Source organism: Oncorhynchus mykiss, chromosome 18, assembly GCF_013265735.2.
Source record: "Oncorhynchus mykiss isolate Arlee chromosome 18, USDA_OmykA_1.1, whole genome shotgun sequence".
NCBI classification, from domain to species: Eukaryota; Metazoa; Chordata; class Actinopteri; order Salmoniformes; family Salmonidae; genus Oncorhynchus; species Oncorhynchus mykiss.
In genome coordinates, this window is record NC_048582.1 from 31,796,232 (window position 1) to 31,821,113 (window position 24,882).

General features: G+C 41.2%; 3 protein-coding genes across 6 annotated transcripts in view; 2 read left to right on the forward strand and 1 right to left on the reverse strand.

The window, feature by feature from the left end:
- Nucleotides 1–836: 836 nt before the first annotated feature.
- Nucleotides 837–6,587, reverse strand: LOC110496016 (cellular retinoic acid-binding protein 2). The gene is made up of 4 exons (XM_021571631.2): nt 6,221–6,587; nt 2,291–2,469; nt 1,792–1,908; nt 837–1,676 (listed from the first exon to the last, which is right to left on the reverse strand). The coding sequence occupies exons 1-4, from the start codon at nt 6,495–6,497 to the stop codon at nt 1,626–1,628; spliced, it is 624 nt and encodes a 207-aa protein (XP_021427306.1). The 5' UTR covers nt 6,498–6,587; the 3' UTR covers nt 837–1,625.
- A 4,950-nt stretch (nt 6,588–11,537) lies between these two features.
- LOC110496017 lies at nt 11,538–15,955 on the forward strand. Its single transcript, XM_021571632.2, has 5 exons — nt 11,538–11,855; nt 12,724–13,052; nt 13,174–13,328; nt 13,419–13,563; nt 13,685–15,955. Exons 2-5 carry the CDS (start codon nt 12,726–12,728, stop codon nt 14,099–14,101), a joined length of 1,044 nt encoding a protein of 347 aa, XP_021427307.2. The 5' UTR covers nt 11,538–11,855; nt 12,724–12,725; the 3' UTR covers nt 14,102–15,955.
- A 1,718-nt stretch (nt 15,956–17,673) lies between these two features.
- Nucleotides 17,674–24,882, forward strand: part of LOC110496018 (regulation of nuclear pre-mRNA domain containing 2a) — a 44,113-nt gene continuing 36,904 nt past the window's right edge. For all 4 annotated transcript variants that reach the window (XR_002469500.2, XR_002469501.2, XR_005037427.1 and 1 more), the window contains exon 1: nt 17,674–18,103. Coding sequence is in view for 1 of the 4 variants with exons in the window: in XM_021571633.2 (XP_021427308.2) it covers nt 17,917–18,103 (187 nt within the window). In the remaining 3 variants the exon portion in view is untranslated. The remainder of the gene's footprint in view (nt 18,104–24,882) is intronic.

The window sequence follows — 24,882 nt, forward strand, 5'->3', positions numbered from 1 at the left end:
AGTTATGCATTATGTAGGGAATAGGGTGCTATTTTGGACACAGATTTTACAGCGTTAGATCTGTAATTGCTTGTTTGAGTCTGCTCCCATGTTAATATCCAGTACCTCTGTGTTTGTCCATAGTGATTCATTTGTAATAGTCTGTATGAGTGGTCCAGATGGCTTGTCTAGAGTTGGGACCTATCCCAAATGGCACCCTACTCCCTATATGGTGCACTACTATTGACCAGAGCCTATGGAGTTAGTCAAAAGTAGTGTGCTACTAGGGAATAGAGTGCTATTTGGGATGCAGCCTTGGAGTCGGGTGCCTCCAGCCTGGTCTTAAAACCACTGCATTCCATGGCGAATCAAGAGATTTGTGGCCCCATGACATCATAGCCTATGGAATGAGCTGACACAATCGTTGTGTGGAAAGTGACCTCGGTAACGAGGAGAGATTGAGTGAACTGGGCAATTTTTGGTTCCAAAATGGTACTCTATTCCCTACATAGTGCACTACTTTTGGGACCCTTAGCACACCGTCTGATAATCTGGACAGCAAAATCACTTCCTATTGATCGAGTAAGTGCTCTCTCTCCTCGGGAAGTGCATGAGAGACCCTGCACTGTATTTCACAGCAAGCTGGATTCTGGAGTCTGTTCAATCCATTCCTCAATCCATTATTTTCTAACAGCATCCGTCCTCCCAAGTATGAGTGCTAATTTAGGTGTGACTGTATTTTGTTTTGGCTGTCCAGTTCAGAGGTGTGTGGGAGAGTGGGAGAGCAAAGTGTCCTCACACAAATCAGAGGCAGTAATTTTACCTTTTGTAAATGGGTGCGGGCCGAGTCCAGGGAAGAGGGGGTGGGGAACCTTTTATTGAGCTCATACTGTAATTAGGTACAGCTGGGAAGGAAAGCTAAGGAAATAGTACCGTTCTCAATATGAAATTATTTTCTTATAGTCCCTCACTCACTCTTTCCCTACCACTCCCAGTTTTTCCCCTTGTTCTTGCCAAATGTCTTTCAGACACAGTGGTGTTCATAAAATATGGATTCTCTTTGGGAGTTTTAAAATTCTAAATGGACAAATGGTGAGGGATGAGGAAAGAGAGCACATAGAGGACAAGGAGGATTGAGAGGAAAGGGTGTGGAGGAGAGAAGAAGAGGGCAAGTTGCCGAGAGGGACGAAAAACAAGGGAGGGATGCATACAAAGATCATAGGCAGGAGGAAAGGAGAAGTAGGAAGGAGGTGGTATGGAGAGACAAAGACAGAACAGCGGTGAGGGACAAGGTCTTGGTTTAAATCCGTTTGACAAAGCTAATAAAATCAGGTTTTGGAAATACATGGTCAATTTTAACAACACAGTTTGAGGATACAGATAGGGTTTTCATGCGGTATACTGAGAATAAATACAGCTTTAGTTGGGGAGGAACAATGATAACACTACAAAGCCATTACATGCTATTACGAGAACATTATACATGAAAATAAACTGGCACAAGGCTTTCACAACAACCAAACTCTGTCTGACAAAACACATACAACTGACGTCTTGTTAACCACAATCTGAATGACTGGAAGATTAAATAAGCAAAAGGAGCAGGTAGATAAGAAAAATTGAAATGTTTGACAGTCTTAAGTCTTTCATTCTCGTTGATATACTCTGGTGCACACAACATCCCCAGCGCTCATTGTCTGAAAGAAAATGACAACAAAATTAATACAAAACTCAGATAAATCAAACACATACTTTCCCCCCAAACACACTTAAAGGATCACTGTTTGTAGGCAATAAAAATGTATGCTTTACCAAAATGAGTTCACCATCATTGGTCACTTCACGGGTCCAGGCAGTCTTAGGGCCCTCCCCTTTCTGCAAGGTCTGCTCACAGCTGATCTTGCTATCTGTCTCCCAGCGAGGGGTACTCTGGAGGACATAAGAAGAAGGCCATGCAAGGATTTAATAAGTGACACTGCATGTTGTAGTGAAGTGGTTAGATAAACACAGTAGATCTGTGTGTGACCCTGAGGCTTCTCATTTGGTACTAAGTACTGTTGCGGCATGTTACTGCTTCTTCAAGTCTGTTAGGCGTTATGTTTGCTGCCCTCCACAAACCATAAAGAAAACGAGAATACTAAACCATCACATAGAACAAATGTCAAGTTACACACAGATTTTTTTCCCCCGCATGCTTATACAGACCCATGATTCCATACACTGAGTCCTGGCAAAATATGCACGTACAGTAATAACCTAAATATTTCATGCAACATATGTAGAGATGAAGAATGTGGAAATGGAGTGTTACGGTGCAAGGGCGTCCGTCCACTGTGTCCTCATTGAAGGGCTGTCCCACGGTGAAGGAGACATGGGTGGTGCGTACGCTGGTGGAGGTCTGGATGGAGAGGCTCTCTCCCTGCTGGGTGATCTCTACTGCAGGTCTGGAGGCTGCAGCCACGGCTATCTTCCTGACAAACACGTTCACACCTGGTCATAGGGATCAATAAGGTATCATGTAGATTGAGAATGGAGACCTTGGGTGTGTCCTAAATGGCACCCTATTCACTCCATAGTGCACTAGTTTTGAACAGGGCCCTATGGGGCTTTTGAAAAGTAGTGCATTATATACAGTGCCTTGCGAAAATATTCGGCCCCCTTGAACTTTGCGACCTTTTGCCACATTTCAGGCTTCAAACATAAAGATATAAAACTGTATTTTTTTGTGAAGAATCAACAACAAGTGGGACACGATCATGAAGTGGAACGACATTTATTGGATATTTCAAACTTTTTTAACAAATCAAAAACTGAAAAATTGGGCGTGCAAAATTATTCAGCCCCTTTACTTTCAGTGCAGCAAACTCTCTCCAGAAGTTCAGTGAGGATCTCTGAATGATCCAATGTTGACCTAAATGACTAATGATGATAAATACAATCCACCTGTGTGTAATCAAGTCTCCGTATAAATGCACCTGCACTGTGATAGTCTCAGAGGTCCGTTAAAAGCGCAGAGAGCATCATGAAGAACAAGGAACACACCAGGCAGGTCCGAGATACTGTTGTGAAGAAGTTTAAAGCCGGATTTGGATACAAAAAGATTTCCCAAGCTTTAAACATCCCAAGGAGCACTGTGCAAGCGATAATATTGAAATGGAAGGAGTATCAGACCACTGCAAATCTACCAAGACCTGGCCGTCCCTCTAAACTTTCAGCTCATACAAGGAGAAGACTGATCAGAGATGCAGCCAAGAGGCCCATGATCACTCTGGATGAACTGCAGAGATCTACAGCTGAGGTGGGAGACTCTGTCCATAGGACAACAATCAGTCGTATATTGCACAAATCTGGCCTTAATGGAAGAGTGGCAAGAAGAAAGCCATTTCTTAAAGATATCCATAAAAAGTGTTAAAGACAGATTAAATTCTGATACCTCAGTGCCTTTCCAATGGTAGGTGGTGGTAAGGAGAAATATAAAAAGCAAAGTCAAATGTAAAAAGAAAAGCCCCAGCTAAAAAAAAAAAGGATTTTCGAAAAAGTGTTAAAGTTTGCCACAAGCCACCTGGGAGACACACCAAACATGTGGAAGAAGGTGCTCTGGTCAGATGAAACCAAAATTGAACTTTTGGCAACAATGCAAAATGTTATGTTTGGCGTAAAAGCAACACAGCTGAACACACCACCCCCACTGTCAAACATGGTGGTGGCAGCATCATGGTTTGGGCCTGCTTTTCTTCAGCAGGGACAGGGAAGATGGTTAAAATTGATGGGAAGATGGATGGAGCCAAATACAGGACCATTCTGGAAGAAAACCTGATGGAGTCTGCAAAAGACCTGAGACTGGGACGGAGATTTGTCTTCCAACAAGACAATGATCCAAAACATAAAGCAAAATCTACAATGGAATGGTTCAAAAATAAACATATCCAGGTGTTAGAATGGCCAAGTCAAAGTCCAGACCTGAATCCAATCGAGAATCTGTGGAAAGAACTGAAAACTGCTGTTCACAAATGCTCTCCATCCAACCTCACTGAGCTCGAGCTGTTTTGCAAGGAGGAATGGGAAAAAATGTCAGTCTCTCGATGTGCAAAACTGATAGAGACATACCCCAAGCGACTTACAGCTGTAATCGCAGCAAAAGGTGGCGCTACAAAGTATTAACTTAAGGGGGCTGAATAATTTTGCACGCCCAATTTTTCAGTTTTTGATTTGTTAAAAAAGTTTGAAATATCCAATAAATGTCATTCCACTTCATGATTGTGTCCCACTTGTTGTTGATTCTTCACAAAAAAATACAGTTTTATATCTTTATGTTTGAAGCCTGAAATGTGGCAAAAGGTCGCAAAGTTCAAGGGGGCCGAATACTTTCGCAAGGCACTGTATATATATATATATATATATATATATATATATTTCTTTCTGGCTTCTCCTTCATTTTGGAAGAAACTAATTTGTTCAAAAGTCTTCAACTATTTGCTTTCTCTCTCTTTGAGTCAACTACTCACCACATTTTCTGCACTGCAGTGATAGCTAACTGTAGTTTATGCTTTCAGTACTAGATTAATTCTCTGATCTTTTGATTGGGTAGACAACATGTCAGTTCATGCTGCAAGAGCTCTGATATGTTGGAGGATGTCCTCCGAAAGTTGCCACAATTACTGTGTAAGTCTATGGAGGACAGAAGGTAGTTGTCCTCCGGCTACACCATGGTGCTACCCTACAGAGTGCTGTTGAGGAGTGCTGTTGAGGCGTGCTGTAGGAGTGCTGTAGACCTTCTTTGCAACATAGTATTTTTAATCAATTATTTGGTGCCGTGATTATATTTAGGACAGTTGTATAATTTTTAAAAAAATGTTTTATTTTTATGAAATTCACTGAGGAGGATGGTCCTCCCCTTCCTTCCCCTTCCTACTCCGAGGAGCCGCCACTGCTTGATATACACTACCGTTCAAAAGTTTGGAGTCACTTAAAAATGTCCTTGTTTTTGAAAGAAAAGCTATTTTCTCTGGGATGTGGAAAATGAAGACTTCAGACTAGGTGAGTATCTGATGCTCCAGATACTCCCCTAGTCTAAAGAAGGCCAGTTTTATTGCTTCTTTAATCAGGACAACAGTTTTCAGCTATGCTAACATAATTGAAAAAGGGTTTTCTAATGATCAATTAGCTTTTTAAATTATAAACTTGGAATAGCTAACACAGCGTGTCATTGGAACACAAGAGTGATGGTTGCTGATAATGGGCCTCTGTACGCCCATGTAGATATTCCATACAAAATCTGCCGTTTCCAGCTACAATAGTCATTTACAACATTAACAATGTCTACACTGTATTTCTAATCAATTTTATGTTATTTTAATGGACAAAAAATGTGATTTTCTCTCAAAAACAAGGGCATTTCTAAGTGCCAGTGTATGGCAGTGTATGTTTTCAATTTTCTTGAAATACGTTGCAAATGAGACTTATTTCTATGTGAAAACTGAAATGGTGGATTAATTCCTTTTCAGTAGACACTCTTATCCAGAGCAATTTACAGTAGTGAGTGCATACATTTTCATACTTTTTCATACTGGTCCCCCATTGGACCCACAATCCTAGCATTGCAAGCACCATGCTCTACCAACTGAGCCACATCATCACAAACCACTTAATGTCTCAATGTACTCAGTTACTGTTTTGTGCAGTGTTTTTCCTCATTGTGATGGGAAGTATACAGGTACAAGGCTAGATGACCTTTGTACAATACAGTAATGTACAGTACAATTCCATTAAGTGGTTTCTAAGGATGGTAAATTAATACTGCACAAAAAGTGGTTGTTTTCCATGTTATTTGGTCAAGAAAAATATTTAATCTGATGTGGATATTTTGTGTCTTTACCCATAACTTTGCACCTTTTGATGTAAATGTTTGAGGACAGGGTTTTGTTCTTTCTAGATTCCATTAAATGATCATCGCAGAGAAAGGGACAGGGAAACAACTCTGACAATTCTAACTATTGAATCCTACAAGATACTGTCCTTATTAAACAACTACCTTTTTTGCCAAAGCCAGATGCGGAATGTTTTTTTATATCGGTCTGCTAATACTACTAAAAGGCCCAGTGCACTACTTTTGTGATTTTTATTTTATTTTTAATAACACATTTCATTTTTATTTATATTTTTAGGCCTAATTCCGATTTTTCAGGGGGTTCTGCAGCACTCTCAGCACCCTTACTTCCCGTGGCTGTGTGAAAATACTCACCCAGCGCTTTCAGGAGTTCTTCAAAGTTTTCAGAAGTCTTCATTTTCCACAACCCAGAGAAGTTTGCAACTCTACGGTCCATTTCCGGTGTAAATAGTTTGTTATAGTAGTCACTCATTACAGAAAAAAGATAGTCAACATGATTATTTTGTTCTCTGCAGACCCATAAAATAAACTGTTTGCAGCTCTTCTGATTTTTCTGTGTTTTGTCTCTCAGATTGGGCACTGTTGCTTGGTGCTCTCTGTTTGCTCCCTCTGCCTCCTCTCTCTCTCTCATTCAGAGGTTGATTCAATCTGGTCGGCACACTCCCTTTTTTGGCTCATGTCTTGTTTGGCGTAAGCGCGACGCCAAACAAGCAAGAATAGCAAGAATCCCACCATGGAACCAAAGACCATGGAACCAATGAGCACGCTCCACCCAGGTGCCTGTTCCTTCTTCTCAAGCATTGGTGGAAGAATCTAGAATTTTGACTGTATATTAACGTAAAATAGCCTACTGAAATATGTAGACGCTAGATCTATTACTATTACATTTTATAATATAGCTTTTTGTAAGCTAGGTTACATACAATTTTAGTAGGTGTAACCTTTTAAATCTTGCAAGTTCAATAGAGTGGGCTTTTATTGCCTAACAAACTGCAAGAAGATGCCTTATTAAGAAAGTATGCTTGCACTTTGAAGGGGTAAATCTGGTTGTGGACCTCAAATCAATAATTTGGGCAATTGAGTAATGAGATAAGAAAGGAATATAGTAGCTCCTATTGAAAAGGACAAGTTTGTTAAAGAGGATCCCTGTAAAGGGGTGCGTAACTGGTGGCAGGGAGGTCAGATGCAGGAGAGCAGAACTAGGTAGTAGCTGGAGCAGTTTAATCCAAAATCCAACGGCATAAAAATACAACAGAATATGGGTACAAAAACCCGACGCGCACCAGTAAACATAGCGTACAAGCACTTACAACAAACAATTCCACACAAAGACATGGGGGGAACAGAGGGTTAAATACACAACAATTAGTGAGGGAATTGGAAACCAGGTGTGTAGGAAAACAAGACAAACAAATGGAAAATGAAAAGTGGACCGACAATGCCTAGAAGACCGGTGACGCCGACCGCCACCCGAACAAGGAGAGGAAACGATTTCGGTGGAAGTCGTGACAATCCCATCCTAAAGAAGATTAAGATTTTGGAATGTGAAATCAGATGGATTGGGTTGGGTTAGCTCCTGGGTTGGGTTAGCTTCTGTAGAAAGAGGAGAGAAGTGTAGAGGGCAATGATATGACACCAAGATAAGAAATCCGGAGTTGGGTGATGTCAATCAATGACCCATGGTAATCATCCATATGAGGATATTTCCTATCATGGACTGGCTCTTATCAATGAGCGCATGAGAAAAAATTCATATTGACAATAGATCAACAAATTAATCCAAAAATAATATTCTCAAAAATGTTTATGCAATATAGAGCCAATGCGGTACAAGTCCTTCACTCCCTTTTACTGATTTAAATATAAATAATAATAAAAACATTTTTTATAAATATTTGTAAACATTACACTCACAAAAAATCCAAAAGAATAAAGACATTTCAAATGTCATGTTATGTCTATATACAGTGTTGTAATGATTGATGTGTGCAAATAGTTAAAGTACAAAAGGGAAAATAAATAAAGATAAATATAGGTTGTATATACAATGGTGTTTTCTTCTCTCTCACCCCCCGCCCCATCCCTATCCAAATGTCCAGAGGTAATTATGAGACGCCCATTTCTCTCTCTAAATGTCAAGAGATAATTGCCTACCAATTCTGTCCCACTGGTTCCTTCTCCTCCACAGCCTCTTACAACCCCTCTCCCTCTCCTCTCCTCTTCTCTTCCTCTCCCTCCTGCCAAGAACATTTCAACAAGTCTGCATCAAAACTGATACCCCTGGAAACCTAACACTGTATATTCAACCAACCAAAACAATTAAACCCAAAACATGTGGCTATGTTGTTTGCAGAATATTCTAGTGGTAAATATTCTAGTAAACATCCCCCATGCCCATGTAATTTACTTCTGATTTCCCATTAGAGCAGCTCAATAACATATTATTAGAATTCAAATGAGAGGTAAGCACCCCCCCCCCCCCCCCCCCCCCCCCCCTTATCTCTACCTCAAGAATACTGTTGTGCCTGAAATCACATAGTGCACTACTTTTAACCACAGCCCTTTGGACACAGTCTATGAAGCTAAGAGGCCCAGCTGAGAAATTAGAGAAAGGAGAAGGTCCTCTGGTAAAAGGGAAATGTGAGGACGTCTAGTCCTTGTTGTTATGACGACTGGTATCATTTCAAACTCTTGATTGTTCATGTTTCCCCTGAATGTTGTCTCATTTTACAGAAAATAATCACTGAGGAGCAATTGAGGGAAACAGGCATTCCCAATGTATGATTGTGTGTTTGTGTCCTCATAGGGAAAATTCCATTTAATTTCAGATGACGTGATGATTGACATTCAATTCAAGAGTAAATAAATAAAAGGCAATAAAAATGTTTTTTCATAAATTCTAAGGATTTTCATTCATTAATTAATTTGATTTTAATTCAGATGGCCTTAACTGATGGAATTAAAACGGAGCTGAGTGTAATGAATATTGTAACATTAATGCACTCCATATTGTCATTTTGAGTTGTGTTGGAAACACAGGTAAGAAATGTAATGGAATAAAAACAACATGATCTAGTACCACCACATTGATATGACTTTTATAAAACAGAGCTACCTGATTTGTAGTAATTCAATATTTGTTGACATGATTATGAAATATTAATCTTGTTCTGTCCAATAAAATAAAGAACATGTATGTTGAGTGCATGATAAATGGAAAGCTTCACCACAGGATAGGATGTTGATGTATCGCCATCTAGTGTTGAATGCGAATCCCACTTTGCCCTTTGAGACCGGGAGAAGCGGCCGAGGCCAGGGAAGGGTGTGTCAGGGGTCCTGCCGGGGCCCGCCTCTCTGGCGCACCGAGTGCAGGCACGTCCCTATGGTGGTGACAGCTGACAGGTTGTTGCTCCACCGCACGCTGTGCCCCTCCCCACTGTTGTCCCTCAGCAAGAAGCGCTGGGGCAAGAGAGGGACCTCACCGTCGTTCGGGTGAAGGTGGGTGGCGACGTCCGTCTGCTTTTTGCCCAGGGCCTGGTGAGGTCGGGATGAACCGTCTCAGGGTCGCCCATTCCCTACGAACCTTATCGGTCTAATCCAGAATGTCATCAATCCCTAGGCCAAACATCAGCCCTGGGGTGATGGGGTAGTGGCAAATGTGCTCTGGAGAGGAGCTGGCAGATGGGATTGGGCCAGCCAGAGATGGCACCGGGAGGAAACCACCTGCGCCATGGCCCGTCCGTTGGTGCGGGCCACATCCCTCTGGAGCAGGGAAAGCAGGCGAGACAACTCCATCGCTTCCCGAAGGAGTTCCTCTGTGCCCTCTTGCAGCCAGGGCAACAGAGTCTGCAGGTTGGCCTGCAGCAGCATGGTCACATTGGTAAGGTGGCCAAGAGAGCAGAGGGACCCATATGTGGCTTTCAAGTCCGCATCAAAGACTCGGGGGGGGGGGGTTCCTGGCTTCAGTCGCGGATTCTGCCCTATAATCTCCCAGTCTGGGAGGACCATGGCAGCTGTCATGGTGTCCATGGTCGGGTACTCCCGGAGGCCGAGTGACTCCGCGCCCGCAACATAACTCCATGGTCCAGTCTCTGCTGGAAGTGCCCACTGGCAGAGGCCCAGCTCTCCTGCAAGGTCTTGCGGAACTCAGTAGAGATGGGGACAGATGGAGAGTCATCACTGTCCACCAGTTTGATGTCCAGTGCAGTGGCTATCCGAGTGAGTAGGCTCCTCATAGCCACTGGGGGACGATGAAGCCCCGCTGCCAGCTTCTGATGGCCTTTCAGCCTGGTAGCCCCACTCACGGTGGTGAACAGTACCAGCATTGTCCCCCAGGAACAGCCTATCACTGGCCAACGGGGAACAGCTGTCGTCGCCATAGAAGCTATCAACCTCCTGACGCAGGGCATGTGCTCTCCGTTCAAGGCGATTCCAGCGGTCCGACTCCTGCCCCCGTCCAGCACTGGCAGCAGATGGGCTCTGCCTGGGGTGGCTCCAGCCATGCTTCCTGGGAAGGGTACTAGGCCCAGTAGAGGGACTAACAGCTCGCTGGCACACCCCTCCTGAGGGAGGGAGCTCGTCCCCAGCCTGAGCCCGAGCCTGGTCGACCCAGTTGGGCTTGGCCTCCAAATGCACCAGGTGCAGGCATTCTGAGAACACCACAAAAAAAACAGGGTGCTCCAGGCTTTTCTGATGGCGGCTGACCACCTCCAACATAGAAGTGGCGTAAGTCAGAATCAATGATTTTTGATAGTGGGCAACATATACACTGAGTGTACAAAACATTAAGGACACATTCATAATATTGAGTTGCATCCCCCCCCTTTTGCCCTCAGAATAGCCATAATTTTGCACTATTGGTGTTAGGTTCACTTGATTCAGATGCCCTGCCCCACCGGGTAGGCAAAGTGTTCCGGAACAGGAACAATAATTGACATCTTGAAGCAAGTGGGGACACCAGACTGGGGATATGAATATGATTGAATATGTTCCTAAACACTTTGTAAGAACATTGGAGAAGGACCTCCCAATGAAAATGTAATTGCTTGATTAATTAGGCCTGCTAATTTATAGATCAAATGATACATGTTTTAGGAATGGTTGGATCATACAAAAAATATAAATAAATGGAAATTATAGGGAATAATTTATCTACACTAATAAAAAAAGATGCACAAAATTAGACATTTTGGGGAGAAATAAGTGCATGGCAGTTTTGGACAAATGCAGAATATGCATGCCTACCTCACTAGAACAACATTGTATTTATTGTCAAGTAGTTGGTCGTCAGCCAAGAACTCTACCATAATCCAGTTATGAATTGTCCCAGTATACATATAGCTTTGGTGCATCAGGCTGATCCAAGTTGATGACATCAGTTGTTGTCCGGTGTTCTCCACGTGGGGTCGAAACCGTTAGCACCGTTAGCAGTCTAGTGACTAGCCAGTCCTACATTACGATAATGCAGGACAAGACACATCAGCCACACTGTATAACCGGTGTTGTTACTGCCTCGTGTTTTTCCTTGTTGACAACTGTAGTATACAGCCACAGCCCTCCACACGTCTCACACGTGACAGTGAGAGATGCATGACAAGGAACAGTTACTGGCCAATCAGTATTTATGTAGTCACTGTGTGGTTATATTCTCAAGCAATGAGAGCGCTTTGTACCATCTGCCAACCAACCACGGCCGAGCACACAGTTCAGCACGTGCAGCGCATGGTAGCGATTCACATGTTACCCCTCGCTGTACTGAGGACTTTGAAAGGTAAACGGAATCTAAAACGAGGGAAAGGAGGAAACAGTACTGAGACGTTGAGAACAGAGGACTCTACAATTATAGCGCGCCATCAACATCAGTGTTGGTCATTGGTTTTTGAATAAGATCTTCTTACAATTGCAATTGGAGAAGGAATACCGGTTATTCAACTAGTTATCCATTTGACTGTTTTATTGAATTGTCTTCGCATCGACTTCATCCTAAAAGGTAATATATATATCATAGGCTATAGACAACTGTAACTTGTGTTTTTCTATACATATCTGCTTCCCCAGATCTATTTTAACTAGCTTTGAACTTTCAACCTGCACTCTTGGCTACAATATTTAAGCCAAATGTCTAATCATTATTGGTTGTTCCTTAAGTATGCGTTGGTTCAGGATCAGCTTTCCCTCCTCTAGTCTGAACCTTCCTTCATGGCTAACGCCTCAAACCTGGAATCAGTTAATGTCTTTACAGTTGTTTCTGTGTATGTTATCTATATATATAAGCGCTTCATACAGTATAGACTAAAATTGAAAGTAAAAGCATAGCGAGTTTATGAGAAGCATTCAATGAACATACACAACTTTGTAATGCGTGAAACAATGTAGTGTATAAGGCAGCCTTTGTCATTTTGTTTTAGGATAATCAGTTAGTTTGATGTTACAGTGGTCAGATCGGATGTTTGAAATGTAACTAATAGCTGACAAAATCCTAGAGCCATACAGTCAAACCCCACATGACCTTGTACGTCACACCCCCACACAGCACATGTTCACATGTATAGCAAAGCAACAGCTGGTGGAGTTTATCCCAAGATCAGTGACTAACAGCATTCCTTCTTGAATATTTATTAGGGGACACACCTACTAGTTTTCTGGAGCATGGTGTAAAAACCACAAATTTGCATTGTTATTGTTTTGTATTCATAGTTTTAATTTAAATTGTGATAGATATGACTGTCACTCTGTTAAAGTTTTTTTCTTTCTACATACAGCACTTGTTATAATGCCTAGGTCAGCATTAACTCTACATCAGTTACTCTGAGGTATTTCTGATATTCCTTGTGACTGATCTCTCGCACTTTCTCTAGGGATGCATTTGTTGAGCATGTCCACCAAATGGCCGACCTATGATTCCCGCTCTTCCACACCCAGCTTCCTCCTCAGCGAGAGCGACGTGACTGAGGACGAGGCAGACATTGATGTCTTCACCTCCGAAAGTGAGGGAGATAGCTCAGGGGGTGGCAAGACCTGCTCAGTACCTAGGTTACACTGGTCCATGGCTGGGAGTGGACAAGCAAAATGCTTTCCTCACACCACCACCTACCCATCCATGATGGGTTCCCCTGGCAGTGCTGAGTTAAGCACAAAGGGAAGCACAGAGGAGACCATGCAAGGAGACCTGGCCTTCGCTCAGAAAGTGAGTTTTGTTGTTTAAAGACTGCTTTGACTGATTTGAAAATACTGAGTTACTGATTTTTGCATCCAGAGACATTATCAGACAGTGGATATGTATGTTTTCTGTTTCCTTTCTCTCCTAGTGTTCAGAGCTGCAAAGGTTTATCAGACCCCTGTTGGAGCTTCTGAATGGACTCAAGAAAGGGAGATTTGAGAGAGGTCTTAGCAGTTTCCAGTCGAGCGTTGCCATCGATAGACTCCAGAGGATCCTGGGTATTCTTCAGAAACCTGAAATGGGGTAAGCAAACCAAACCATCTTGTGTATGTCTAGCAAACAGTAATTTATGGCGTAGTTAAAATGTTATTAATGACAGTACTCTTTCCACAGAGAGAAATTCCTCCGCACCCTTCTGCAGGTAGAGATGATGCTGAAGATGTGGTTCCCCCATGTGACCCCTGTCGCTGCCACCCAGAACCCCACACCCAGTCTTCCGCCACGATGGCACCAAAATCAGCTGTGCATGCCAGTCAAGGTGGGTGTCTTACTGCTCTAGTTATCGCTGTTTAATATATCATTGTTATAATGATTCTCACACAATCTATAATATGTAAGACTTGTATCTCATTTGTTTTTCTTCACTCTTGCTCCATCAGAAGCGCAAGCTTAGCTGGTTGGACTCTGACTTCCCCAATGCCGCCCCACCCAGCTGCAAGCGCCTGCAGCGCGAGGACAACTACCAGGAAATTACCTCACAAGACTCTTGCCCATTGAGCACAGACACCTATTACCCGTCATGTCTGACTGTCAGCAAGAGAAGAAAGGGAAATAAGAGGCTTGAAATTTCACCTTGCTCAGCATGTGGTAGCCCAGCCACACAAGACAGCCGTGTCTCCTCCACCCTCCTGGTCTTTCACTCACATCAGCTCTCCCTCCATGGACATCAGCCACAGAGGTACCACAGCAGGCCTGGAACAGTGAAGACAGAGACAGATATTGCATCAGTGGAAACCCAAAGGAGGGGTCAGTCTATCCCCATATTACTGAGGTCTATGAAACAAGAGCCGGAGTAGAAGATATAAAATTGAACTCGGAAGTCATTGCACCGTTTGACCATCTTTTGTCAGTGTTGGAGAGTTATTTAAAAAAAATTGAAATGTACCTGGGAATATTTTTTTATGTTTGATGTGATAAAGCAGTGGTTTAATTTTTAAATTTTTTTATACTGGTTTGAAACAAGATCATTTTGTATTTCAGAATTATCAACAAAAATACAATCACATGAAATACACTATGCAGAAATAAAAAAGAAAGGATCATAGCTCAAGATTTATGGAATACCTTTTAACCTAACATAAACTCAGTTAGTTATGATAAAGTTATCAATAGTAGTGAAGCATAAAACATTGACAATACAATGAAAAACATTACAAGAACCTATTAATCCTTTAGCGGATCCAGCACAGGGAACAGTGAAATGGGCAGCTGATACAACTGGCACTAAACCTCTGCCAACCAGTGGCAACAAAACCATTGCTTTTATTTCACACTCTGCCGAGTCTGTTAGCCACAGTTTAATGTAACTATTGACTAAATCCACCTCAGTGTGAATACTAACAACCCCAGTAGCATGCAACTGGAATGACAGCAACCACTAAGAACTACGAGAGGAGAAATAACAACCCTTAGATTTGAGGTAATACTCATCAAATAGGTCTGCTCGAAAATCCTGGGTGCAGACTAGAGCATATTAATTGGCTTAATGCTTTCTAACTTCATTGATTTATTTGATAGAATACATTTATCATCCTTTATTTTTTTGTCAGTTTTCTCTGGTGTGCCAAAACTATTTTGCACATGAGTATTTTACATTTGATAACAAAGGAAATTGTACCTTATAAATGTTACTATTGTGACGACGCAAAACACAAATCATTTTGAATCTTCTAGGAGTGTTTCTATTGTATTGGGAGAAAATACACAAAAACCTTTCATTAGGTCATTGGGTATTTGAACCACAATGTTTTTGCTTAGCAATTATCATTCATGTTGAATGACTCTATCCCTGGCCACTTTCAGAGAGTCTCTTGAGCTGTAACTACCTAGATGGGGTTAGGGGGAAACCAAGAATAGCTAGTAGTATCCACTGATTTGATCTACAGACTTCAAGATTTATTTTTTAAACGACAACAGTTAAGCCTAATACAAGACAACCGAAACATCATGATCAGAATCAAATCAACATTTTGTGAATGTGTGTGGGTTTTGGATGGGAGTGTCAATGTTGTGTATGTGTGAGTCAGTGTTTGTATGTATAGTCTAGTGAGTGTGCGCAGGGTCAGTGCAGATAGTTTAATTAATTGATTATTTAGCAGTCTTATGGCTTGGGGGTGATTTACCATACTGGTAGTATATGTTATTGTTCTTTACCATGCCAAGGAAAGGCCCAGGTAGAGGACAACCGAGAGATCACTGCAGCAGTAAATACAGGTAACTGTGTTGAGGCAATGCACAACCCTTCCTAAAAACTGTTCAAACAGCCCATTGGGGTGTTGTTTATTTTTATATTTCCTGTGAGGAAATATTGTAATTTCATGTCATGTTTTTGGTGTATGTAGGGCCTATGTTTTGCACATTTTCTCTGTTTATCAAAAGAGGACAAATGTTTGGGCTGAGAATGATATTTTGCTGTTTAATGTTGTCTTCCTTGATTCAATCCATTTCCTTTGCCTCCTCTCTTCCCAACTTTTACTCAACACCCTCCATCACATTTTTGGGTTGGGCATAATATAATAGTGTTTTGGTTATACACCATGTACTTGTGCTTAATATTTTATATATAATTGTTTCAGACCTAAATTGTTTTTGATAAATTGTACCCTTTTTTGCTAAAATAAAGTAATGTTTTTGTTAATCAGAACTTGAAATCTGCCACATAAATTCAAATGATTGAATTGACTGTGGCCCTGCGACATGAGAATTCATGTAGGCCTCCAGGCTACAGCAAGAAAGAAGGGGTTCTCGACAACCATGACAAAAATCAAACAAAATGGCTTACCAAGAAAAACATTCAAAAGGACTACCGGTAATTCGAGGCAGAAATGAGTTGGCGCACTCAACAAAAAAGGTAGAGATTAATTTATTATTTGCTCAAGATTTATTCCATTGTTAGGATGAGTACAGGTGACTGATGTCAAGCTGGCAGTCACCTGTACTCGTATTACTTTTTTCAGATGAAGACGTCAGCCACCTCTACTCATCCTAACAATGGATTAAAGGGGCAATATGCAGATGCTACAATTAATTTAGAATTTATAAGTTAATGATGTATTTGATTCTTGAACAATATAACATTTCAATGCCTCATGGACTTAGTTCAATTGTCACACTCCCATCGGAACCTAAAATATAAGCTTGTTTTACTCCAATGTTAGTAAACATTATAAATGTATACAAACACTGTATACGGTATATTGTTTCAACTGTGGATATGCCCGTTAAAACCTGAGCAAATATATATTATAACCCACTTGGTTGGAGCCCTGAATGCTGATTGGCTGAAAGCTGTGGTATACCACGAATATGACAAAACATTTATTTTTACAGTTCTAATTATGTTGGTAACCAGTTGATAATAGTAATAAGTCACCTTGGGAGTTTGTGGTATATGGCCAATATACAATGGCTAAGGGCTGTATCCAGGCACGTTGCGAACAGTCCTTATTGCTTAAGTATCCAGCTGCAGTCCTTATAGCATGGCCTGTCACCAAAAGTGGCCTTTCACAAAAAACGTATACTATTACCTATACCATCTAATTTCCTTTCCTCCTTTCCTAGTTCCCTTTCCTCCTTTCCCTTCCTAGCTGAATTTCCTCATTTCCTTTCCTAGCTCCTTTCTGATTTTCAATTCCTCCTTTCCTAACTCCCTTTCCTAGCTGCCTTTCCTTTCCTCTTTTCCTAGCTTCCTTTCCTAGTCAATTTTCTTCTTTCCTAACTCCCTTTTTTCATTTCCTAGACCCCTTTTCCTATATAAATGTTGTTGTTCCTTTCCTAGCTCCCTTACCTCCTTTCCTCTTCTCCTAGACCCCTTTCCATCTTTCCTTTCCATCTAGCTCATTTTCCTCCTTTCCTTTCCTAACGTTTTGATTTTATTTTTAACACAATACAACCACGCATGGATACAGTACAATGCCTTTAAAATCATCGAGGATGACTCAAACACTTCATTTCCATCGTGGTCCTCTTGAAAATAAATGAAAACAAAATATACACAAGATTATAACATAAAAACAAAATACTAGGAAAAGAGGAAAATAGCTTGGAAAAGAAGCTAGGAAGCTAGGAATGGAACAAGTCAAAGGCAGTTAGGAAAGGATAGGTGGGAAGGGAGCTAGGAAAGCAAAGGAGGGGAGGAAAAGAAGAAAAGGGATCAAGCAAAGCATGCTAAAAAAAAATTAAGAAGGAAATGGAGCTAGGATAGGAGGAAAGGAAAGGGAGTTAGGAAAGTGATCTTGGAATGTAAAGGAGGGGAAGAAAGAAAGATGCATGATTTTAGTGACAGACCATGCTGAGCTGCAGCTATTTAGCCACATAGTGGCGCTACATTCACATTAAATCGTCTGTTTTGAATGAGTTTTCTAGTAACGACCAACCAACTCTATAATAATTACATTCCTTTGTTGCACAAGTTGTTGAAATAAAACCAATGACATAATATACCTAATCGTTAGCAAATACAGTAATAACTGAATGTACAGTTAAAACAATGGCAATTTACTAATGTGTACAGCCAGCGCCGCACGATACCGCAGAAGTGCACTCTTGACTAGGTTGATCACAACGCGCGACAGGCAAGAACCAGCTAGCTTGTCAGTGCAAGGCCTGGAAAATGGCTGCAGGATCTGGCTCGTCAAGCGGTCACGGTCCGCCTGCGGCCCTTGAGTCAACTTTGGACCGACGGTTTCAAGGAGTGTCGAACACAATGGAATCAATTCAAGGACTATCAAATTGGTGTATCGAGAACAAGAAATACCACAGTCTTATCGTGCGTTACTGGATGAAATGGTTGAGGAAATGTGAGTTGCTAATCTTAGCTAGCTAACGTTAGCTGGTTTGCCTGGCTAGCTTAGCCTACTTTAGCTAGATAACTGTTAGCTATTTGTTAGTTAACCTGGGTGTGCGCAAAGTAGTACCCTGGAGCTTCTTAGCAAGCTAGGTAAATGCTGCCTTGCTAGCTTAGGATTTGGAGTCCCAGCAAGACAATGCTGTCACTACAAGCTGTTGACATCTGACTAGCAAATGTTTGTTACAACGTATCTGGTCAGTTGTTGACAAACAATGGCTTTAGTGAACGAGTATTCTCCGCATAGATGTAACGTTAGTGCAAAGCTGTTCGCTATAAATCCTACCCTGGAATAGGTTCTCCTGTTCAGACTATCACATTCCTTGAAGCCATTGCCATCCCTGGTTTTTGTCTGGATGGATGGATGGCTACCTTTCTCTGTTCTTAGTGGTCTTGATGGGATGAAATTAGAATAACAATCATCCGTTTGATTTAGAAGATGTGTCCAAAACAGTAAAATAATCAAGATACATGTTAGCCATTTCTCGAGCTAGGTAACTAGTTAGCCTAGCTACATGTTTATAAGTTACTAAGTGGTAACGTAACAAGTCGAACACTAGTTAACGATATTGATGTTATTGCTACTGTAACTTACTGTTTACTACATAGTAGTTATTACACGCTAAACATAGGAATGTGTGAGGAGCATACATGAGTAGGCTAACCTCATTTTGGGAGCTTCAGTTGTTGTAGGCCTATGGGGAGTGTATAATGCTTGTGTATAGTACTAGCAATTATTATTGCCAATAATTGAAGATGCCTGGATGTATTGTGTTCTCCCAGAAACGGAAACACGCTGTGCTGCTGCTATAAAGCCCAACAGTGAAGGTATCATAAAACCTAGCGGTCAAACAGGGAAATGTTTCCAATCGTTTTTTCCACCATTCATTTTTCCCACAGGGGATTTTAGAAACACTTAAAATAAGGACTGTTTCGTGTAGGCTTACCCTGGCGTAACGTTTTGATTAGCATGTAAATCTCTTGGACAAGGTGACATTTGTCAACATATTCTTCTCTATTTACTCTCTGATTTGAATAGCTAACTAACATCAGAGTAGACATAATGCAAAACTACAAATCCCTGCAAGCTCATATCTAGCTAAATACATTTACCCAACTTATTCATTAGTAACTACATTTAGCTAGCATTAGATAGTTAATCGAGAGATTCTTAGCTTTGCCTCGATTCGGCAGTCTTGTCCATATCATGGCATTTGGAGTTCTTTATGATAGCCACATAAGCAGCTAATTAGCGTTGCATTTTAGTGGGGTAAATGCAGGCAAATCTATTGATAAAAGTCACCTTGTCCTAGAGAGATTTACACGGTTATCAAAACATCACGCTAGTGTAAGCCTACACGAAACATAGCCTTTATTTGAAGTGATTCTAAAATCCCCTATGGGAAAAATTAATGGTGAACATTTTTCTGTTTAACCGCTAGGTTTTATTGGGTATTATGACTCATACTGTGGTATTATATATGTTTTCCTCTGCATTTTTGTTAATGAGCTTTGGTAGTCCATATTGATAATTTCAATATGTGCCATGTTTTTGAAACCATATGTGATTATTGTTGTAGTACTGCTAAAGTATGCCTAACTGTAAATTACTGTTTGAGGCTGCTCATGTTTTAGTCCTTAAAGTGGCCAACAGCAGTTGAAACAATAACAAAGCGATCTCCATGCCTATGTTTCTGTAAAAAGCTGAGAGATGGGGCTGGAGAAATGTAACCACTATCAAATGCATAGACAAAGCTAAGGGTGCAAATACTCACCATCCATGATATCAAAATTGTAGTTTCAACTATAGTACCAGTCAAAAGTTTGTGCACACATACTCATTCAAGCGTTTTTCTTTATTTTCTACATTGTAGAATAATAACTAATAATTTGTGAAATAACACAAATGGCATCATGTAGTAACCAAAAAAGTGTTTAATAAATCAAAATATATATTATATTTGAGATTCTTCAAAGTAGCCACCCTTTGCCTTTATGACAGCTTTAAACACTCTTGGTATTCTCTAAACCAGTTTCATGAATAATGCTTTTCCAACAGTCTTGAAGGAGTTCCCACATATGCTGAGCACTTGTCTGCTGCTTTTCCTTCACTCTGCGGTCCAACTCATCCCAAACCATCTCAATTGGGTTGAGGTCTGGTGATTGTGGAGGCCAGGTCATCTGATGCAGCACTCCATCACTCTTCTTCTTGGTCAAATAGCCCTTACATGCTGACCACACCGCTCGCATCGCGTTTTTGAGCGTTGCAACATAAATGTACACATACATGTTATTCAATCATTGCAACTAAACTGCTCGTGCGCCTCAGTGAGCATCTGCGTGGCCATGAGCTAAAATAGAAATTGGTTCTATTTGTGACGCTCAACACGCTGCAAGTCTGCCTCTCCCATCTCCTCATTGGTTTTTCGAAGCATATACCCACGTGGGAAATTGAAAAATGAACTGACGTCCACACTCCAGTCGGTTGTGGTAATAAAGTTGGTAACACAGTAAAGTTGGAGGTGTGTTGGGTCATTGTCCTGTTGAAAAACGAATTAAAGTCCCCCTAAGCGCAAACCAGATGGGATGGCTTTCATTGCAGAATGCTGTGGTATCCATGCTCGTTAAGTGTGCCTTGAATTCTAAATAAATTACTACATATTCGTCCACCAGCAAAGCACCCCGACACCATCACACCTCCTCCTCCTTGCTTCACGGTGGGAACCACACATGCGGAGATCATCCGTTTTCCTGCTAAGCGTCTCACAAAGGCACGGCGGTTGGAACCAAAAATATTAAATTTGGACTCATCACACCAAAGGACAGATTTCCACCTGTCTAATGTCCATTGCTTGTGTTTCTTGGCCCAAGCAAGTCTCTTCTTCTTATTGGTGTCCTTTAGTAGTGGTTTCTTTGCAGCAATTCAACCATGAAGGCCTGATTCATGCAGTCTCCGAACAGTCTCTGAACAGTTGATCTGTCTGTTACTTGAACTCAGTGATGCATTTATTTGGGCTGCAAGTTTTGAGGTTGGTAACTCTAATGAACGTATCCCTTGCAGCAGCGGTAACTCTGGGTCTTCCTTTCCTGTGGCGGTCCTCATGAGAGCCAGTTTCATCACAGCGCTTGATGGTTTTTGTGACTGCACTTTAAGAAACTTTCAAAGTTATTGAAATTAACAAGATTGACTGATCTCCATGTCTTTAGTAGTGGTTTCCTTGCAGCAATTCAACCATAAAGGCTTCAAAAGTTATCGAAATTTTCCAGATTGACTGACCTTCATATCTTAAAGTAATGATGGACTGTCGTTTCTCTTTACTTATTTTAGCTGTACTTGCCCTAATATGGACTTGGTATTTTACCAAACAGGGCTATATTCTGTATACCCCCCTACCTTGTCACAACACAACTGATTGGCTCAAATGCATTAAGAAGGAAATAAATTCCACAAATTATCTTTTTACAATGCACACCTGTTAATTGAAATGCATTCCAGGTGACTACCTCATGAAGCTGTTTGAGAGAATGCCAAGAGTGTGCAAAGCTGTCACAAAGGTAAAGGATGGCTACTTAGAATCTCAAATATAAAATATATTCAGATTTGTTCAACACTTTTTTTTATGAATACATGATTCCATATGTGTTATTTCATAGTTGTGCTGTCTTCACTATTATTCGACAATGTAGAAAATAGTAAAACATTAAGAAAAACCCTTGAATGAGTAGGTGTGTCCAAACCTTTGACTGGTACTGTATGTTTTGGAGATGTATAGTGTTTGTTTACATATATAAACATTGGAGCTTATATAGTTTATATTCTTCCAGAGTCAATGGGTAGGCCTACATATCATGAATTTATAAGTCCCAAAATGGATGTAACAACTGCAGATTGCCTTTTTTAAGGTAATTTTCTGTGAGTGGGAAATTCAGTGATTGTGGTGAAAGAGAGCGGGGAGTGAGAGTGAAAGGGGGGGGGGGGGGGGGACAATGACATACCTGATAATATTGAAATATGTTGTTGGTTGTGAAGGATCCAATGGATGGGTTGGGTCATTATGCTTCATATTTGTCCACATTACTGCACCTCTGTCAATGCTTACATGACTTCTATTCATGCACAGAACTGCACTACACATGCACTATGTTCAAGTATCACTGAAATTCAATGATTTAATTTTCAGTCAGGTGGCAGGCCCTGTGTTTGCAGTGTCAGATGTGACTTTCATTGCTGTGTAATAGCCTAATTAGGCTTATTCTGTGTACGTTGTTGTAAAACAAATGCTGATGGAACCTCAATCGACAGTGATGGGCTTTTATTACGCTGAGTGATCATCCATAGGCTACACTGAAGGGCCAAGCAACAGCTGAGATGTACTAAAGGTGTATTGCCATGCAGCTTGGTGAACGGGTCCATTTACATGATGCCTTTACAGAGCTAGTTTAGGAACAAGTGGTTGCTTTGGAGGCAGAGCTCTCTTGGGTTTTTCAGAAAACCATGAATGTTTGCTGGTGCTCTAGTGTGAGCCCCTGCCTTTCAGCACCAGAAGCTGATGTAGGATATGCTTAAAAATGCTATGATGTAGGCCTTAAGTAGAGGTCAAACGATTATGATTTTTCAACGCCAATACCGATTATTGGAGGACCCAAAAAAGCCGATGCCGATTTTTATATATATATACATTTATATGTATATATATATATATATATATACACATTTATATGTATATATATATATATGTATGTGTGTGTGTGTATGTATATATATATATATATATATATATATGAGTTGAAAGCTATGATCCCTTATTGATGTCACTTGTTAAATCCACTTCAATCAGTGGAGACAAAGGGGAGGAGACAACTTTTACAAAGGATTTTTAAGACAATTGAGACATGGATTGTGTATGTGTTCCATTCAATGGGTGAATCAATACTAGGAGGGTGTTTAATGTTTTGTACACTGTTTATCCCCTGAAAGTTAGCTAGTTAACTAGCTAGCCATATTGACGTGATCAGTTATTAGCTAGTTAGCCAATTTGACGTGGTCCATGAATCATGTCTGTCAGCAGCAATCGTGATTAAACACTGTTGAAAAGGGGATAATGTTAGCTTACTTTGCTAGGTAGTCAGGCCTATGTTGGTTGGAAAAAAAAGTATGTTAGGTCTACTTACCACTATGTTTAGCCAACTGTACAAAGTTTCTACCGGTAGCTTGCAAATGCACTGTTAGCTGATAATGTTTCATCGGCAAATGCTTCTGCTGCTTGACAGGCAGAGCCCACAAAGTATGGGGAATTGATACTCATACTTGTCTATTGTTCACTTTTATATCACTCAAATATCCACTTAATGGTGGCCAATATTGAGAGATATTGTAAGGCTACTCTAACGTATCTGAAAGTACATGATCAATTGATGTTTACTGATCATGAAAAGCATGCAGTTACCTGCTGTATAACTCTGATAGAGATAAATGTGCGCAATTGTTTTGCATGGAATAATCAGAAATGTGTAGTTCTGACTAAGCTCTTCAAGAGGTGATATTACAATAAATAAACAAATGTATTTATAAAGCCCATTTTACATCAGTCGATGTCACAAAGTGCTGTACAGAAACCCAGCCTAAAACCCCAAACATCAAGCATTGCAGGTGTAGAAGCACAGAGGCTCGGAAAAACTCCCTAGAAAGGCCAAAACCTAGGAAGAAACCTAGAGAGGAACCAGGCTATAAGGGGTGGCCAGTCCTCTTCTGGCTCTGCCGAGTGAAGATTATAACAGTACATGGCCAAGATGTTCAAAGATGACCAGCAGGGTCAGATAATAATAATCACCGTGTTTGTAGAGGGTGCAACAGGTCAGCACCTCAGGAGTAAATGTCAGTTGGCTTTTCATAGTTAACATCTATTTAACAATCCCTTAAATGGCATGCAGTTGTCAATGGTTTTAGCGAAGCTGGGGGTGTCCTTGCCCCCCAGCAGGCAAATCGAACTCTGCACCTTATTGTGACTTTTATTGATAATGACCTAGATGATTTTTATTCTTAAACATTTTTTTCTATATATTTTTTTACCCCCTTTTCCCCCCAATTTCGTGGTATCCAATTGTTAGTAATTACTATCTTGTCTCATCGCTACAACTCCCATACGGGCTTGGGAGAGACAAAGGTCGAAAGCCATGCGTCCTCCGAAACACAACCCATCCAAGCCGCACTGCTTCTTAACACAGCGCGCCTCCAACCCGGAAGCCAGCCGCACCAATGTGTCGGAGGAAACACCATGCACCTGGCTACCTTGGTTAGCGCGCACTGCACCCGGCCCGCCACAGGATTCGCTGGTGCGTGATGAGACAAGGATATCCCTACCGGCCAAACCCTCCCTAACCCGGGCGACGCTAGGCCAATTGTGCATCGCCCCACGGACCTCCCGGTCGCGGCCGGCTGCGACAGAGCCTGGGCGCGAACCCAGAGTCTCCCAGAGTCTCTGGTGGCACCCAGAGCGCCACCCGGGAAGCCGAGAATAACAATGTTGACGTCATAGTGGCTAATAGGGCTGGGAATTGCCAAGGACCTCATGATATGATATTATCATGATACTTAGGTGCCGATACGATATGTATTACAATTCTATATGTATTGCGATTCAAAACTGTGGTTACATTGCGATTTCCATGGTCCAAACATATTGCTCACCATATGCTTGCTGCAGAGGGACAAGAGAGAGCATAAGTAAGCTA

What these genes read in the sequence shown, in the direction of transcription:
- LOC110496016 (XM_021571631.2), bottom strand. Translation starts at nt 6,497, where the DNA reads ATGAGAGAGAGAGAGGAGGCAGAGGGAGCAAACAGAGAGCACCAAGCA. An exon ending in AGAACTCCTGAAAGCGCTGG is followed by an intron (nt 2,470 to 6,220) that starts GTGAGTATTTTC and finishes CCCTATGACCAG; the next exon opens with GTGTGAACGTGTTTGTCAGG. An exon ending in TGGACGGACGCCCTTGCACC is followed by an intron (nt 1,909 to 2,290) that starts GTAACACTCCAT and finishes TATGTCCTCCAG; the next exon opens with AGTACCCCTCGCTGGGAGAC.
- LOC110496017 (XM_021571632.2), top strand. Translation starts at nt 12,726, where the DNA reads ATGCATTTGTTGAGCATGTCCACCAAATGGCCGACCTATGATTCCCGC. An exon ending in CTTCAGAAACCTGAAATGGG is followed by an intron (nt 13,329 to 13,418) that starts GTAAGCAAACCA and finishes CTCTTTCCACAG; the next exon opens with AGAGAAATTCCTCCGCACCC. An exon ending in AGCTGTGCATGCCAGTCAAG is followed by an intron (nt 13,564 to 13,684) that starts GTGGGTGTCTTA and finishes TTGCTCCATCAG; the next exon opens with AAGCGCAAGCTTAGCTGGTT.